At 40.6% G+C, this 17,674-nt stretch overlaps 1 protein-coding gene across 2 annotated transcripts in view; it reads left to right on the top strand.

Annotated features, from left to right (window-relative positions):
- SPON1 (spondin 1) overlaps positions 1 to 17,674 on the top strand; it is a 260,834-nt gene that overhangs the window by 107,156 nt on the left and 136,004 nt on the right. For both annotated transcript variants that reach the window (XM_077761156.1, XM_077761155.1), the window contains exon 5: positions 4,362 to 4,484. In XM_077761156.1, the coding sequence (XP_077617282.1) occupies positions 4,362 to 4,484 (123 nt within the window). The remainder of the gene's footprint in view (positions 1 to 4,361; positions 4,485 to 17,674) is intronic.

Here is a 17,674-nt window from a genome sequence, read left to right as displayed (position 1 = left end):
TTTAAAATATATATTAATGTATAATATATAAAATATGTATAATATATTATATATTATATTATAATATAGTACAGCATCTCCTTGGCATATAGTAAGTGCTATATATATAAGTGTTAGCTATTGTTTTCTGTGTCCAATGCTTGTTTATTAATATGTCCTAAAAAATTAAGACCTTAAACATCTGAATGTGTTTGGAAGTTATTAGAGAACTAAATAAAAATAGGAAATGTTCTATGATCATACATCCAACTGTCTAGTTTCTAATCGTTTTTGCAGAATTTTTATTTGCGTATAGAGCAATTAGCATTTTGAGAAGAAATAATCTTCTCAAATTCTAGCAAGTCATAAGCTACTAAGAAAAAGAAAGGTTGATAAAGGTCTTCTGGGAAAATAATAATAATAGCTAACATTTTTCAAGTGCTTGCTTTACGCTACGCACTATTCTAAGCACTTCACATGCCTTGCTCATGTGATCTGCACAACAACCCTATATGATGAAGACTATTACTTCATCCCCATTTTATAGATAAGAAGCCTGAGACATGAAAAGTTTTTAAAAGCTCACTTAGCATCATATAGCTAGTGGTCAAGGGCAGTGTTTGGACTTAGGGCCAGTGCTCTTAACCACTGCCTTTTCATTGAAGGGACTATTTCTCAATTCATTATTGCCTTTGGTAGATCAAAGCATAGCTCCCACTGGATGAGCTAGGGCAGAAACTAGATCCTATGTGGAAGATGGTTCAGAAAGCATGAGAAAAGCAAAGGGAGAAAATCAGATGCCCTGCAGTAGAGACGTACCTGTCACAGGGGCCAGAGAGCTGGAACCCGTGGGCCAGGTCCCGGGTCAGCTTCAAAGTAGACATTTCCACACACAGCTTCGGGGACTCTCCTTTTCATATTTAATTGTCCATAGGGTCACTCAGCCTTTTTCAAAGCAGAGAACACCTTGACTGTCAAGGCTCTTGGCTCCTAAAGGACCAATCCCATTCCTGCCCTGTCCCTATGAGATGACATTGAAGTCCCGTGGGTTAGAGTTGGGGTACTCTGGGTCACATATCTACAAGCCACCTCTTGGTCTATACCAACAGATGGCTAATCACAGCCACTGGGGTACGTTTTTGTTAGACATTCAGAGGACAGTCTTATTTCTCAGAATTGAAGATTCTTAGGAAACATTTCGCTGTCACCCCCACATACTGACAGCAGTCATTAACTAAAGTGCACTTGCCAAAGTCTCAGCCCTGATATTGTGTGAAGCCATACAAATATGCTAAATTCTGCAGATACAGTGTCAATCCAATGGTGTGCCAGTGTCTATTGGTTATCACTTCTGAAGCAGAGATCCTATTGAAATGATGAAACATGCATATGTATAAAGAAACTGTTTTCCAACAGAAACTTGGTGAACAAAAAAATCAAGGTCCTACAGGACCTGGGCTGAAGGATCATTACATGCAGTTGTGGACAATCCCCGGAGGCAGCAGACCCATGAGGAAATCCAACAATTAGCAAAGCAGATCACATTAAGAAAGTCTTTAATTTATAAGCAGAGAGCAAAGGGATTTCTCTTAACTGTGTATGCCTACTTAATTATCTCTAGCTCTTTCATTAAGGTCTTTACATTCTTTGCTTGCTTGGTGAGTCAAATCAAATCCATGAAAGAAAGGGAGAAAGAAACTAGTGTCTATTATTTTTTCTCAGCTGAAGCTGTTCATCCATGGGGGGAAAATTAACAACAGCGAAGATTAAAGGCCCTGGCAATCATTATTTTTTAAAAGAAACATAAAACATTAAGTTACTTACCATTAGGAACAGAGAAACATAAAATATTCAAAAAGGTGACCTATAATAACCACACGCATGCACATGCTCACTTTAATACCATGTCACAAACGATGGAGAGAGACAGAGAAGGAGCTCACAGAAGGGAGGAAAATGTGGGAGAGAAGGGATAAGGAGAAAAAGCAGACTAAGGGGAGATGGATGGATGGAAGCTGATGGATGGAGAGTAGAAATGGGAGAGGGCAGCTCAGGAGATCAACACGGCAGGAAGTCACTGATATTGGGCAAGACTGGCTATCGTTAGCAGAAGAGGGGTGAGTTGACACTTGTTCTCACTGCCCTTTGAAAACCTGGTTCATTTTCAATAGGCTTTTCCTCATAGGAAACGGTGTGTCTGTTTTTAGTTTCAAACTTAGAAATTTATTTTTTTTTTAATGTTTAATGTTTATTTTTGAGAGAGAGAGAGGAGAGAGAAAGAAAGAGAGCATGAGCAGGGGAGGGGCAGAGAGAGAGGGAGACAGAATCCAAAGCGGGCTCCAGCCTCCAAGCTGTCAGCACACAGCCCGACAGGGGCTTGAACCCACACCGCGAGGTCGTAACCTGAACCAAAGTCAGATGCCCAACCAACTGAGCCACTCAGGCGCCCCAAAATTTATTTCTTTAGATGGAAGCTAATTTTTCTTGGAACTCCAGGAGGTTTATTATGAGTGTATCCCCTGAACTCTTGAATAAATCTTTAAGTTTACTATACTGTCTATATCTGAAAGCCCTTTTGATAAGGTAAAGCTACCAGTTGGCCTTATTTTGGTCTTTTGAGAGATTGCTCCCTCATTTAATAGTGCCTGGTGGCTACAATTATAACCTTAACATCTATCTTTTACCTTGGGATCCCTTTTTCAAAACCAGTTTCTTTACAACACAGTTGGTCATAATAATGGAAACGTAAAAAGGAAAAGTCTTTAGGAGTTACTAATTTATGCTACCCTTCTTGAAATATATGGAATAGGGCTTGTCCCTTAAATATCAGGGTGGCTCACCTAGGAATGATACCCAGGTTTCATGTGCATTAAGCAATGGAGAGTCTGGTCCTAAGCACCAAATGTATGCAAAAATAGCCAAACAATGATTTCTATTTTGGGTGGATTCAGACCTCTTCTTTGGTGCTATTTAGAAATCCTGGAGCTATAAAGGCAGGTCATTTTTTAAACGCACCATTCTTTATCTGAATAAGCATAAAGAGAAACACATACACACAAAACTCCTCTCATTGATATTTATGCAGACACATCCAACAGAAGGTCTTTCCTGGAGTGATACAGTCAATAGATTAAGAACATGGGGTCTGGACTCCAAAAGACCTGAGCTCCAGTTCTGCCTGAAACACCTGCTAACCCTGGGACCTTGGGCTGGTTGTCTAACAGTTTCCTGACCTGCAGAAGGGTGTTAACCAGAGTACTTACCTCCTAGGGTTGCTAGGATGAAATGAGACAATGTATGGAAAGAGATCAGCACATATAAGGATTCTCTACAAATTAGTTATTCTAATGTTTCATGTTTTCATCTCCATCCTAGAACCCAGAATTCACTTCTTCTACCCATCACTGATTTTCTGTACTCGAACCAAATGAACCTAGCGAATTCCACAAGAAAGACTTGTAAAATGCTCTTCCTGACACTCAAAAAGATTTGTATACTGTCATTGCTCTTTATATAATATTTAAGAAAAAATGTCCAACTTGCAAAAAACTAAATAACTTTTATATTAATATCACTAGAGAAACTGAAGATGGATGCAAGTTGCATCTGTAGTCATTTTTTTCATCTTGCAGGAAGCGGAACAGACTAAAAGCAACAATGCACAGTTAGGGATGTGGGCTTGACTATCAGAAATATTGAATTTATTCATGTAATCTCTCTTTTCCCACTTATCAGCTATTCACAGATAAAAATGGGGGCAGAGAGGGAATCTTGTTAATTTTTTCCTGGCTGCTTCTATGCTCAGAAGTAAGCTGAACTTATGAACATTTTCCTAAACCCCACCCCTCCGAAGTCTCTGAAAGCTTGATAAGAAGGGATGTGACCATATATGCATTTTTAAAAATAATTTTCAGCAATCCTTTATGTCTATCTACTCATTCTCACTGCTCTTCTGCAAAGCTGCTTCTTCTGGTCCTGGCAATTTGGCCCCAGAGAACATTTCTTAGAGAAAACACACACGTGCATATTCCTCTTAAAATTTAGTGGAAAAACCGTATTGTGGGAAGAAAGGGTAGCTGAGTAAGTTTCATCCCTGGTTTCCCAAATATTCTGCCTTATTGGCCCCCCAGGTCTCCTCATATTGTTAAAGCAAAAGTTCTCAGTCTTTTTTATTTGCAAAACGTATAATTACTAAACTTAGAGGGATGTAAAAGTCCTTTAGAAGCCCAAGTAGTGGCCTGGCTCTGAGTGTTATTAATCAATGAAAACTGCCCCTCATCTTTTTTCCCCAAGCATGAAGGACAGGACAAGACCAAGATGGTGCTGTCTAATAAGTAACCCGTATTTGCTTCCTAACTTAGTGACTCTCCTGACTGTTTCAGATTCCATGTTTGATGGGGTGACGGACAGACCAATTCTAGACTGCTGCGCCTGTGGAACCGCCAAGTACAGACTCACATTTTATGGGAACTGGTCCGAGAAGACGCACCCAAAGGATTACCCTCGTGAGTAGAGTAGCTACTTTATGGATTGGGGGAAGGTGCGTGGTGAAGTTCTGTCTGTCTGTGGGATACACCAGCTGAAGTATGTCAGGTCTGCTCCCTTTTACCAGTTGACTAATGAAATGCACATTCCCATGAAGTGAATTCATCGAGGCTAGCAGAGATAACACTGGTATGCTTTTCACTTCTTTGCACTGCGTTGTTCTGATCTGTGATTTAAAAAAAAATATTCCTAAGATCATGCTGCTTATCTTCAGGTCAAGCATGTGATAACCTCAGTCCCCCCCAAAGTGGCCTTCTCCATGAATTATACAATAGGCCTATATGTGCTGCTAATAGCTGCCAAAAGGGACCTGCTCTTGACTCTACAGATCAAGGTCAACAAATGTTCGGCATCCTCAAACATAATGTTGGTGATCTATCTGCACACCCTTTCCCTACTGATCTAGAATCCTTCATGACACCATGCTCCAGAGAGCCAAAACCAATCCATAAGAGTTATCAGGAGGGCTCAAGCTTGCTATTTGGACATAGATCATTCAGCAGGACCCTACCAACTCCCTTTTCTCATGCCATTGTCTCAACAAACGCCTAGTATGCACCAGACACTGTGCTAAGGTCTAACGATATTATAGTGAACTGAAAGAGACATGACCCATGCAACTCAGAGATTAGTAGGGAGACAGACACTAATCAAATAATCACACACAAAACTGTGAAAATTCTAACAGCGAATAGTGGACTTACTGTGTGCCAAGCATTTTTACATACGTGATGTCATTAAACCCTCAGAATAACCTGTTTTTGTGGATGAGCTCACAGGATATCAGAGAGATGTCATGACTTGCCCACAGTCAGATGTAAGCTAGTAGTGCCCCCAAGATTCAAAAGGGGGTTTGCCAGCCTCCTTGTCCTGCCTCTTAATTGGACTCTGCCTTTAAGACCCAGTGACGCTCATTCTCCCCAAATGTGGGTGGCAGGATGTTGGTGTGTGGCACTGAGCTGATCTTTCTGTTCATTGTCTGTTTTATTGTTCATTTCACTCTGGAGTTGCCACAGCTGGGAAAGACGAGTGAGATGGGGAGAAAGAGATTCAAAGGAGGGATTTGAATCAGCCCCAAAAGAAGGGGGAACAAAGGGTATGTGGTTGGGACTCAAGTAGACCTGCTCCAGACCAGAGCCTCCATGGTCCCCAAGCAGCCCACCCAGCAGATACGTGGCAGATCCAGAGCCCTATTGCTTAATTTTACCCACATGTAATTAGGACTTGGGATCTTAGAGGCTCCTTACTAGTTTCTTCTTCTCACTCTGGGATCCAGCTTGATCTGCTTCAGCTGGTGTGGGAGACCTGCATGAACAAAGTTGGAATCTGCCTGGCGGGGAAGAAACCACTTGGAACAAATATGATGGAAAAAAATGTCCTCCAGGGCCTCCCATCCCCTAGCCCAGAGGAAATAAAATGTTACGGGCCCATTACTTATCTTCGGCAACCCTAAGGAGCTTCTTGCTCTTTTCTGTTCTGACACTGTTATTACCCAGAATTAAAAACAAAAACAAACAGCAACAACAAAAAAGGGAGAGACCATTGTTTCTGGGCCTTTGGGCCAAATCAAGTACAAATCTGTATCAAATTTCAGTGGAGTTGTTGGGAGTTTCTTAATAAATAGAGCAGACATGTGTTCTAGATCCCTCAGGATTGTTCCAGTGTCAGATGTCAGGGTGTCTTAATTTTTGGTTGGAAAATTTGGTCACTAGGTACAGAGGAGGGTGATCACATCAGACTGTAATTATTTCTTCGGGAGTCTTCTCCGTCACAAAGAGAAGTCCTCCAGGACAAAAGCCAGGACATGCTCATCTTTCATGTAGTGCCTCGGGAGTGGCTTCCCGAGTACTGTGTGCTGATTGTTGAACTCAGGAGCATTCACTGTGACCTGGGAGGCAGATTTCTAGCCCACATCTAGTCACAATGGCCGACATGGATGAGGAATTGTCGGCCAGACCTTCCTTGGAGGGACAGGGATGGACTTCTATATATATGCTCAGAGGATTGGAGCCAGTCAGAAGGGCACAGAGAGAGTCTAATAAGAACTTTGAAAATTCAGTGCTGGCAAAAGTGATTTCTACTAATCTTAGGTAATAGGTGACTTTCTTTTGACTGCTCCAGGAATGATTTTGTCTTGCTTAATCCACCCTTGCCATTAAGCCCAATTAAGCCACGATGCTTCCCAACAATAGTGGAAACTAATAGATATCAAGTCTCCCTTCCCTTCATTAATTACTTATCCAAAATACCACTTTCTCCACAAAGATCTCAGAGCAGCAATTCCCAAGCTTTTTCATTTCAAGATGCTTTTTACATGCTTAAAAATGAATGAGAACTTCAATATCCTTTTGCTGATATGGGTTGTGTCTATCACTATTCACCAAATCAAAAATTAAAACAAGTTTAAAATATGACTTTTTAATTAATTTAAAATGTAATGTATCAGGGCACCTGGGTGGCTCAGTCAGTTAAGCTTCCGACTTGGCTCAGGTTATGATCTCCGGGTTCATGAGTTCGAGCCCTGCATCGGACTATGTGCTCACAGCTAGGAACCTGGAGCCTGCTGCAGATTCTGTGTCTCCCTCTCTCTCTGCCCCTGCCCTGCTCATGTTCTATCTCTCTCTCTCTCAAAAAATAAATAAATGTTAAAAAATAAATAACGGGGCGCCTGAGTGGCTCAGTCGATTAAGCGTCTGACTTCGGCTCAGGTCGTGATCTCATGGTTTGTGGGTTCGGGCCTGCATCGGGCTCTGTGCTGACAGCTAGCTCAGAGCCTGTTTCAGATTCTGTGTCTCCCTCTCTCTCTGACCCTCCCCTTCTCATGCTGTCTCTCTCTCAGAAATAAGTAAAACATTTTTAAAAATTTTAAAAATAATAAATAAATAAAACGTCACATATAATGAATTACCAAATAATAAACTCATTACACGTTAACATATTTTATAAAAATAACTATATTACCTAAAACAAAAGAAATTTAGTGAAAGAGCACCATTTCACATTTTTGCAAATCTCTTTAATATCCTGCTTAATTCAAAGACACCTAGAGTGTCATATTTGCCTCTGCATTCTCCCTGTTGTGGTGTGTCTTCTTAGTTGAAGTATATGAAGAAAATTCTATCTCACACAGATATGTAAATGGAAAAGGAAAGAATATTTTAATAACTTTCTCATTAATTACAGATGATCTTTTTTGATACTACACCAAAACTCTACAAATGGTAGTTTCTTTTCTTTCTTTTTAATCTTTATTTATTTTTGAAAGAGAGAGAACACAAGCAGGGAAGGGCAGAGAGAGAGGGGTACAGAGGATCCTGAAGCAGTTTCCGTGCAGACAGCATAGAGCCCAACGGGTTTCAAACTCACAAACCACGAGATCATGTCCTGACATTTACCTGACAAGCCTTCCCAGGCCCTAAACACATGGTAGTTTTTTAAAGGATAATTACAGTGTAGAATATGAAACACTGTCAGGGAACTTGTACTCTGTTACATTAAAATACATTGCTTTACTTTGCACTTTGGCTGGATCTTTTACAAATGAATGATTTTGTAACACCATACATTGGTCGTTTTAAAAACCTTAACTTACTGAGTTATGCCGATGGTCCACATGTTGAGATATTTCATTATACAATCTTGAAAATCATGTTCATCAATATCATTTTAAGAAAAGTGCTGAAGTATTGGAAAGTTCTCAAATTCATAGTAACAGACACAAGTTTTCCAAAATTCTAAGTTTTGCTTGAAGTTCAAATTTTATCATTGGCAACAGATACTGTCGGTTGTTTTCCTTGAAATGACAGGCTCACTTCATTTTTGAGAACATGTCTGTCGCATTCTCCAGCCTGAATAACCATAATCTGTCTGTCACTTGTTCTTTCTTTTCTTTTTTATGTTTAAAAAAAGTTTAATGTTTATTCTTGAGAGAGAGAGAGAGAGAGTATGAGCAGGGGAGGGGCAGAGAGAGAGGGGGACAGAATCTGAAGCAGGCTCCAGGCTCCAAGCTGTCAGCCCAGAGCCCCATGCAGGGCTCGAGCTCACAAACTGTGAGATCATGACCTGAGCCGAAGTTGGATGCTTGACCAACTGAGCCACCCACGTGCCCCTGTTACTTGTTCTTTCAAGTAAAAATGATGTTTAGGAAAATAAGTGTCCAGTCCATCTTGCACCTCCAGCAATGCAGAAGAGCACTTATTTACACAAGACAATCACAGCACCTGGGTATCTACAGAAGTGCTTTATGCACCGTTTCCCAGTTAGTCACATGGAATAGGGAAAAAAATGTGTACTCAGAAAGCACAGAGATTTCATAAAATTAATAATTTGTACTGTTTCATCTAAAACATTCTTCGGTGAAACTGACTCTTTAAATGGTTTATTGCAGGGGTGCCTGGGTGGCTGTCGGTTAAGCAGCTGGCTTTGGCTCAGGTCATGATCTCACAGTTCATGAGTTCAAGCCCTGTGTCAGGTTCTGAGCTGTTAGCTCAGAGCCTGGAGCCTGCTTCAGATTCTGTGTCTCCCTGTCTCTCTGACCCTCCCGTGCTCACGCTCTCTCTCTCTCTCAGAAATAAATAAATGTTTAAAAAAAATTTAATGGTTTACTGCAGTTTCTGGCATTGAGCACACTGCCAGCAGTTCAGGGTCACTGCTTTGGTGGGCACTAAGTGACAGCAGTTTCACTCAGCACTGCTTTGCACCGTCGAGGTGAATGTCAACATGTTGCAAAAGAAGATGTCTTAGTATTGCTGTGAAAATAGTTTACACCTCATAGATGCCCTGCAAGGGCCTCAGGGTACCCAGAGGCCTGTAGACCACACTTTTGAGAACCTCTGCAATAGGATAACATAGCAACCTAGGGTGTCTGACCTTCAGTTTGGGGTAACTTGCCCTTGAGAATTCACATCAGGCTCTACAAGAGGATTGGGCAATGCCCTTGTGTTTTATACATTTTCTCAACAACTATACAAGTTGGTTCATTCCAAATGCTGTTTCTGGGGTTCCACTTCATAGAGAACCAAGTACTCTGCATCAACAACACTCTGCCCTCTACCTCTCTGAGAGGCTAGTTGAGGTGAAATAAGGAAGGGCAAGGGAACGGACAGCCCCAATGACTTCTGACATTCTCTCTCTATTGTAATGCCATAAATCTCTGCTGGCCATCTGGAAATAGCAAAACCCTTTTAAAACACCCCCAACTGGGTAGTTTCTAGAAATCCATTTTAAGGCTGAATCATGCAAGTTTTACCTCCTAATTTTATAAGTGGGGGGAAAAAAAACCTCTGAAGCACAAAGTTAAGGGCTCAGATCACATAGCTAGAGTTTCAGAAACAAAATCAAAGCTCAGGCCTCCTGATTCCCTTTTGCCTCTTCTGGGGGCTGTCGCAAGGCTGTCTTCTCTCTTTTGCAGTAAAATTAAATGTCTTATATACAAAGCATCTTTTAACCAACGGGGACTCAACATTCCATGCTCATGGATTGAAAGAACAAATATTGTTAAAATGTGAATACTACCCAAAGCAATCTACACATTCACTGCAATCCCAATCAAAATTGTACCAGCATTCTTCTCAAAGCTAGAACAAATAATCCTAAAATTTGTATGGAATCACAAAAGACCCCGAATCACCAAAGTTATATTGAAGAAGAAAACCAATAATACGGGCGGCATCACAATTCTAGACTTTAACCTCTACTACAAAGCTATAATCATCAAGACAGTATGCTATTGGCACAAAAACAGACACATAGACCAATGGAATAGAATAGAGAACCCAGAATTGAAACCACAAATGTATGGCCAACTAATCTTTGACACAGAAGGAAAGAATATCCAATGGAAAACAAGACAGTCTCTTTAACAGATGGTCCTGGGAGAACTGGACAGCAACATGCAGAAGAATGAAACTAGACCACTTTCTTACACCATACACAAAAATAAAGTCAAAATGGATGAAGGACCTGAATGTGAGACAGGAAACCATCAAAACCCTAGTGGAGATTTTGACCTCAACTTCAGCAATTTCTTACTCGACCCTTCTCCAAAGGCAAGGGAATTAAAAGCAAAAATAATCCAGTGAAGAAATGGGCAGAAGACATGAATAGACACTTCTCCAAAGAAGACACCCAGATGGCCAACAGACACATGAAACAATGCTTAACGTCACCATCATCAGGGAAATATAAATCAAAACCACTCAAAATACCACCTCACACCAGTCAGAGTGGCTAAAATAAGCAAATAAGGAGACTATAGATGCTGGCGAGGATGTGGAGAAACAGGCACCCTCTTGCACTGTTGGTGAGAATGCAAACTTGTGTACCTGCTCTGGAAAACAGTGTGGAGGTTCCTCAAAGAACTAACTGTAGAACTCCCCTATGACTCAGCAATAGCACTGCTAGGAATTTACCCAAGGGACACAGGAGTGCTGATGCATAGGAGCACATGTACCCCAATGTTCATAGCAGCACTTTCAACAATAGCCAAATTATGGAAAGAACCTAAATGTCCATCACCTGACGAATGGATCAAGAAGATGTGGTTTATCTATACAATGGAATACTACATGGCAATGAGAAAGAATGAAACCTGACCATTTGTAGCAACATGGATAGAACTGGAGGGTATTATGTTAAGTGAAATAAGTCAGCCAGCAAAAGACAGATACCATATTTTTTCACTCATATGTGGATCTTGAGAAACTTAACAGAAGACCATGGGGGACAGGAAGGGGGAAAAAGTTACAGAGGGAGGGAGGCAAACCACAAGAGACTTAAATACTGAGAACAAATTGAGGGTGGATGGAGGCTGAGGGAGAGAGGAAAGTGGGTGATGGGCCTTGAGGAGGGCACTTGCTGGTATGAGCACTGGGTGTTGTGTGGAAACCAATTTGACAATAAGTTATATTTTAAAAAAACTTTGGACAGAAAATGAATTTAAAAAATAAAATAAATGTCTTCTACACAAAGCATCTTTTAAACATCTGCTGTACCAATGTGGACTCAACAGATACCAAATTCCAAACAGCTTTGTCCCACTGTACACAGACCTACTCCTTAGAGATCCTAACTGAGAAGTCAGAAAGAGGAGGTCTGGATTCACTGAGCCTGGACAGAGTTCCAGAACCCTGGAGTGTTGGGAGAAGTGCAAGCCCCACCACCACCAGTGTCTGTCTTCAGCAGTGCCCAGAGGCCATCCAGGAGGTTATTTCTTTTAAAGAAACATGGTGACCAGACAGGGTAACTTCAGAGGGATGTCCCAGCGGCTGGAGACATAGTCAGTCTTTGACAGGGGAGTGAGAGTTGCCTAACAGATGCTAATTCTCTTTGCTCCCTTGCTCTAAACACAGTTCCAAGGTTTTCTGACAAATGCTTCCACCCTGTAGAGACCCTGTAATGTCCCTTGACAATGTAAACTGCGTAACTCCCCCCATTTTTAATATGGTTTCGATTTTAACACTGCTTAACAGATACATATTGATGAAAAGAACATTTTTTCCAGGAGCTAATTTTTTTTTTCATTTGACTGCACATTGCCTAAAATATGAACTTGGCCACTGGGAAATATACTCTACAGAATCAAAGTTAATTCCATGATGAAACTCAGCCATCTTTTCCATTGGGTCATGTTATTTAACAATTCTTAGCTATTAAATGTAATCACATCAAAGAACACCATTCCAACCCTTGGCAACTACTCTCATTTCTTCATATGGTCATCCACATACAGAGTTTCACATTTGGAAACATTGCATCCTACTTTGTGCACTCGGTTTGATTTCCATAGTTCTAATTTGCTCTAAACCACTTATCTAACGGTCCTTTTATTGAACATCTAGGTGATGTCAGGTTGTTTGCTAACATAGAAAGCTACAATAAAAAAAAAAACTTTGTGGCAAAGTCTTCTTCCACCCTTCCTCCTTTCTTTGAATCATTTCCTTGAAATAATTTCCCAAGAGTAAGACTACCAGATCAAAGGATATGGACTTTTTTGACTCTTGGGACATTTTCCTGGATTCTTCTCCGAAACATTTCTATCAACTCGCCATGTTACCAATAATGAGTAAATATATCTCTTTCTCCCTGGCCTCCTCAGCATTTAACTAAACATTTTCTGTTTGGGTTTTGCCAATTAATGGTTATAAAAAATTAATCTTGTTATCTTAAATTGGCATTGATTTAATTACTAACATACATTTAAATACTAACATACTAATCTTTCTTCGTGCTTATTGTATTTGCCTTTAAAACCACTAGGGCATTGATAGGAATCAAATCTGATTTTGCTCATTATCTCTCCAGTACCTAGCCCATAGACAATGCCAGACAGGCACACTGAAAGCCTCGAAGGAAGGAAGGAAGAAAAGGGAGGAAGGGAGGCAGGGAGGGAGGAAAAGCAGTTATGAAATGAGCAAGGAAGAGAGTGTAGGGAGATGAACAGTGAGAAGGTACTGAAGAGACTGCGGCAGGAGAGAGAGGGCCCTATATGGTGGCTACGTAGGGAGCAGATTAGATGGTGCTGGTGGTTATTGGAAGGTGGGTTAGGAGGGTATTTAGTGATGGTACTAGCTCGGACTAAGGCAGCAGACATGTGATAGAATGAATGGATGGACTTGAGATATCTTTTAGAGGTAGATTCTGTCATGGATTCAGGGCAGAGGAGTGACAGAGGAAAACATCAAAACTGACGAGCCAGGTTTCTGGCTTGGAAGTAGAAGTACTCTTTCTTCTTAAAATATTCTTCAGTGTTATTGTCTCTCTCTTTTTACGAGTGATTGTGAAATCATTTTATCAAATTCTGTAAAGGATCCGGTCAGAATTTTAAATGGGATTCCATTTAATCCCTAAATTACTTTTGGGAGAATTGTTAGCTTTATAATATTTAGCTTGCTTAGTTTCTTCCCATTTATGATTAAGACAATTTGTGGGTTTCCGCAGCTCAGTGTCTAGAACAGTGATGAGTCACAGGTGGACCATGGGCCTCCTCTGGATCTGACTTCAGAAGCAAAATGAAACATTTAATAAATAAGCCCACTCCTTCCTACCATCACAGGGAAATCCCTCTCCAAGCAGAATAATTGTGCCCATCAGCGCTCCCCAGTGGATCAGCCACCAGGCTGACTATGAATAGAGTATGTCACCAGGAATTAGAATTTGGTACCAAGTACAGGTGTAATGATACACAGTTTTGGTGTACGACGGGGCAAAAGAGAAAGGGATAAATCGCTTCTTTCCACTTTTTGTCCTCTCTACCCTCCATCTCTCTGGGAAGTCTTATTTAACAGCTCGCTGTTTTCTGCACTGGGCATGGGGAAGGAAAGTCAGTTAATCAGGTCTTCCAGTTAAACATGGCAGGTTGAATGCAATCCTTAATTTCTGATCTTACCTTAGATTCCACAAAGATAGCGCTAGAGGAATAAAAAATAAATCAACTCACAATACAAGACAGGAGGAAAGAAGGCCACACCATACAAGAGATGCGGCCAAAATCTGGGGAGCTGGAGACGTGGCAGCTGTCAGCAGAGCAAAGAGAGATGGATCCAGTACCCCCAGAGAGGGTGACACATAGGAACCAAGCCAACTGATTGCACAGAATCCAGGAATAACCTCAAGAGCCAAGTGTCCAGCACAATGAACAAAAAGCATAACGTCATGAAATTTTAGAATAGTGGGGATAGGAACCACCCTAAAAGCATCCAGAAAAACATACAACAAGAAAAGAACAAGACCACTTAAAAATAACACAAAGGCTATAAAACAATGGGGCAGTGCCAAATGTCAAACTTAGGGTTATAAATTCTGAGGGCGGAGGGGTGGGGGGACCCTTTTTGCTCAGCCTGAAGACCAGGCTAAGATAGAGCAGCTCTTATGTCCAAGTGCTAGCTGAGTTTCTTTCTGGGTCTCTTTTTCATTGAAGTCTCTTCATTTTATTTTGATAAGAGAGTAGGTAATAGGATATTTCTGCCTTTGTATTTACAGAATTTGTTCTGTTTGCTTTTTCATGGCCTCATATAGGTTTACTTGAGAAATGCTTTTTTCTTATTCCACCTCAGGTGCTGAAAGATACGTTATTTATTTCACGGCACGTGAGCATCCTTGGTGCATTCGAGGCCTCTCCAGCTTTATTTGTTTTTGTTACATTCCATTTACCCCACATACGATTGCTGTCATAATAGAATATTTCTGCCATCTTTTTTTATATTTCCTGATTATGATTTCTTTTTTTTTCTTCTTTAACCACTTCTTTTCGCCCCATTATGGCTGCGTTAAGTTTTCTTCTGCCGGTTTAAACATTATTTGATTCATTTCGTTTTTGTTGTGCTTGTGGTGGTTGCCTTTAATTTAAAACACATACTTCTGCTGATTTATCTGCATTGATTTCATAAACATTTCAGTATTTGTCTTCCCCTGAACAAAACAAGAACGTTAGCGTGCTCTCAGATTCCTTTCGTCTCCACCGTCCCTCTACCCAAGCACACATTCATATTGATTATTTTCTAGGATGGCTTTTAATCTCCCCTTTATCTCTGTGTCTCTGGTAGTCCCAGTCTCTGTGTTCTTGAAGTTTCCCAGTGTTGAGCTCAGAGGAGTAAGGAGTGGTTGCTAATTCACCATCTCATCAAGAACTAGCAAGAAACTTGCAGAGGTTTTTGTTTACGGTGTTCAGTCCATTTAATTCTTGGCAATATCTATACTTCCTGCTGTACTATGATAAGTTTAATTGTGTTTATGATGTTTCAGGCTGTACCACTTTACCATTTCTTTTAAATTTTTCACATTCTGATAATGGGGTCTTAACACCTTGATCTAAACTTGTGTACTTATCATTTCTTCTTGATTTTTTAACAGATTGTTTTCTATTTTTGCTAGGTCTTTGGAGCCCGTAGACATAATGTCATTAATAGTCTCATTATTAGCTCTGACTTTCAACATTACATAATTAATGTAATTAGCTGGCTTTAATAACTCTTGCCTTAAATTTAGTCGTGGCTGAAACCCCACCTGCTTTTCCTTCACGTTAATTAATTAATCTTTTCAGTGCTTTTTAAATTTGTTTTTTTCTTATTTTTAGACTTTGTAAGCCCTTTAAAGATTTTCCAGTAAATCACTGTGTCTATCCAACTGGAAGCACTTTTATGGGTTTTTTTTTTTTTTTTGGTTTTTGGTTTTTTGTTTTTTTTTTTTGTTTTTGGGATTTTTCTTTTTTTGGTTTTGGCCAAGAGTGCTCCATTCCTCCATCTTCTTTTGCACCTTCTCCTATCTCTCTCCGCTCTAAATGTTTCCCCCTAGTGCATTTCTCGCTCTCTGTTTAGTTTCCTATATCATCTGGGGGCACGCTGTACCTGTGTTATCATTGTTTGCTCCTTCCTACTCCTTCCTCCCATAATGAGCTCTCCTGAAATAGGTATATTTAAAAAAACAGATTGCACCTATTCTCTAACTTCTGCATTTGTTCTCATTTCATTCCGTGGTTTACTGCTTCCACAGCCTCACCCCAACCTCACCCTGCATCCAGGCTCTTAATTCACAGTTCTGCCCTCATACAGCCAAACATTTTTAATAGTTCAAAATCATTTCTCCCCTTTTTACTAATGTTTCCTTGAGTGATGATTATGACCGCTACTTCTGAAACCTTTGCCTCCTACTATTTTATTGGCATTTAAATGGGACTTGAAATTGGAAGGTGCTGGCCTCTCGCACCACCTCCCTCCTGGAAGTCCACAAACTATTTCTTGGGCATATCCTTTCTTAAATAAGACATGCCTGCACTGGATTGACCATAGTGTATTATATATTAGATAAAGTATTACTGTCCTTGTGTTTATCAAGGTAAAGTTTCATTACCAATGATAGGGGTAAATTGATTTATTGATAACTTATTTGCCATTTACTCCTGCTGGCTAGCAGTTCAAAGAGCACGTAGTTCCTGCATCTCATTCATGCAGCCTAAATGGCCACCTGTTTGGAACTGATCTGAGGAGGAAGAAAGATCGGATTTATTGGCAAGTCATGGATCGGTTATTACGTAAGCTCTAATGCAACCAGTTCCCCTGGTAAAATGGGTGTGATTAACACGTAAGCATGACACCAACCCATGCATCTTTCATGTAGGATTTCCTTCAGACCTCTCTGCCAATACCTGTGTGGCGATTCCAAGAAATGCATACTTTAATAATAAAGATTTCATTTTCCCTTTGCATGAAAATATTCTAAACTCCGAGAAGCTTTATGAAATTATAGGAGAGGGAATATACAAAGTCCATTAAACAAAAGCATTATGTGTGGTTACCCAGGAATTTGCACACAAAACTCTGCTACAGCTCATGGCATTTATGCGCTTAAGTTTTCCAAACAACAGAGTTGAAAAGAATGATTTCAAGCCAAGAAAGGGCAACTATTTATAATCACGAGTGGGGCTTTTTGCAAAGGTCTGTGCCAGGCACTACAGTCCTGGCAAACGTCCCTCCCAATTTGCAAGAACTCTACTGTTTGGGGCTGGAACTGAAGCATAAGAACAAAGAAATACTTGCAGCTTTTTCCGAGCCTCAGTGAGAGTCAGAGCGAAAGAACAAACATGTAACAGGACAAAGGATATAGGAAATCACAGCACAAGCAGCCTTGCCTTATTGCCTTATTTTTAGTAAAAAGGATTAGTAAGGGCCGCCCTGCAGTAAAGCGGATTGCCTGTGATCAGGGAGTAGGATGGTTGTAATCTCTTTACTGTACCACTGAGTTGATTGATTAAATTAAAGTTGTGCGTCAAATGCCCCCAGAACATCTTGGAGCCCTTTGGTCTCTGTATATTCATGTGATTCTAATGACCTTCCATTGGAAGGGAAAAGTGTGTGCTACCTGTAGGGAACCCATGAAGAAAGGCTGGAGAGGAAGCCAACCCTTTTCACAACCACCAGCAAGAGTTTAATTAAACTCTCTTGAACATAATAAGCTTGGTTCAATTTAAGAGCAACATGTGCCATGTTGCCCTGCACACAGAGCTTCCCAGGGTCTTGCAGCTCCAGTGGGAAGAACAATGCAAAGCAGAAGGCTTTCTCCTCACATCTGGCTCCTCGAAATGGGCTAAGAGGCTTTCTGGAGGCTTTTGCTGACTGGGACAGTTAGTGTTTACAGATGTGAGTGGCTTTCAGTCATT

Source organism: Crocuta crocuta, unplaced genomic scaffold, assembly GCF_008692635.1.
Source record: "Crocuta crocuta isolate KB4526 unplaced genomic scaffold, BGI_CrCroc_1.0 scaffold233, whole genome shotgun sequence".
Taxonomy (NCBI): domain Eukaryota; kingdom Metazoa; phylum Chordata; class Mammalia; order Carnivora; family Hyaenidae; genus Crocuta; species Crocuta crocuta.
The sequence above is the reverse complement of the archived record's forward strand: the minus strand, read 5'-3'. Positions and strand labels throughout refer to the sequence as shown.